This window comes from Sinocyclocheilus grahami, unplaced genomic scaffold (assembly GCF_001515645.1).
Source record: "Sinocyclocheilus grahami isolate Dianchi unplaced genomic scaffold, SAMN03320097.WGS_v1.1 scaffold26726.1, whole genome shotgun sequence".
Lineage (NCBI taxonomy): Eukaryota > Metazoa > Chordata > Actinopteri > Cypriniformes > Cyprinidae > Sinocyclocheilus > Sinocyclocheilus grahami.
In genome coordinates this window covers 1665-2637 of record NW_015520170.1, presented here as the reverse complement: position 1 = coordinate 2637, position 973 = coordinate 1665, and the positions used below count along the sequence as shown (strand labels likewise).

General features: G+C 37.4%; 1 protein-coding gene across 1 annotated transcript in view; it reads right to left on the bottom strand.

The window, feature by feature from the left end:
- Nucleotides 1-292: 292 nt before the first annotated feature.
- Nucleotides 293-973, bottom strand: part of LOC107580201 (uncharacterized protein C2orf50-like) — a 2311-nt gene continuing 1630 nt past the window's right edge. Inside the window, exon 3 of the mRNA XM_016265932.1 lies at nt 293-883. Coding sequence (XP_016121418.1) covers nt 686-883 — 198 coding nt within the window. The 3' untranslated portion in view covers nt 293-685. The remainder of the gene's footprint in view (nt 884-973) is intronic.

The window sequence follows — 973 nt, the reverse complement described above, 5'->3', positions numbered from 1 at the left end:
AAAAAAACTTTATTGGAATATAATTTGGCAAGATAGGTTTTTTTAAACAGTATAAATGTAGAAGGTCTTGGCAAAATATTCCAGTTCTAATCCTCCTAATGTTCCATAGATAAAATGTCTCAATTGGCTATGACTTTTTGTAAACTGTGAAGAATTACCTGACACATCTAATTCCTATTTTTTTCTTGAGATGCAAACAAATCTAACCCTTTCAAGTACAGAAAAATAAATCTCTCTGATCTAGGAATTTTAATTCAGTTCTGTAACTAATTTGCATTTATACACTGAGGAGTAACTGCGTTCATCTAAAAAAATGAATATGCAAATATATTCTAAAAACAGGGTCATCTTTACTGCCTTCACCAGCATATTAAAGTACTCTGAGAGATGCATATTAATGTCAGCACAAAATCTAATATAAAAGCAAATGCTCTCAACACACTGTCAAAACAAACAGCAAACACACACATACATACACAGATTGGCAGCTGGTATTTAGGCTGTCCACAGAAAAAAAAATACATCCAAAAAACCAATTGTCACCCACTGAACACTCTTAAGTTTGTCTAAGTATATAGATAAAGGAAAGACAAACAGAACAACCCAAGGGAAGGTCTTTATAGAAGGCAACAAATCTCAGCTAATACAAGAGATTGTTTTGAACACATCCTGTGCCTGGTAAACCTCAGCAGGGTTGCATCTCTGGATTCCTTTTGGCCTTGCGGTGGTTCGCTGTCAGGGTTAGCAGACTGTCCAGGCGAATCAGCTCCTTGCCCAGCTCAGTGTACAGGCCGCTGCCGAACATTTGGTTAGTGGTGTTTGGGACTCTATCTGAGTATAAAGAGACAGAGCTGGGGAGAGGTGTTTCTGTACGCGGATGACCCTGTGAGAGTGCCAAGGGAAATGCAACTAAATTAACATATAGGCCTAATAATGCAGCTTGAGGTACTCCATCATAAAAACATGAAAAATA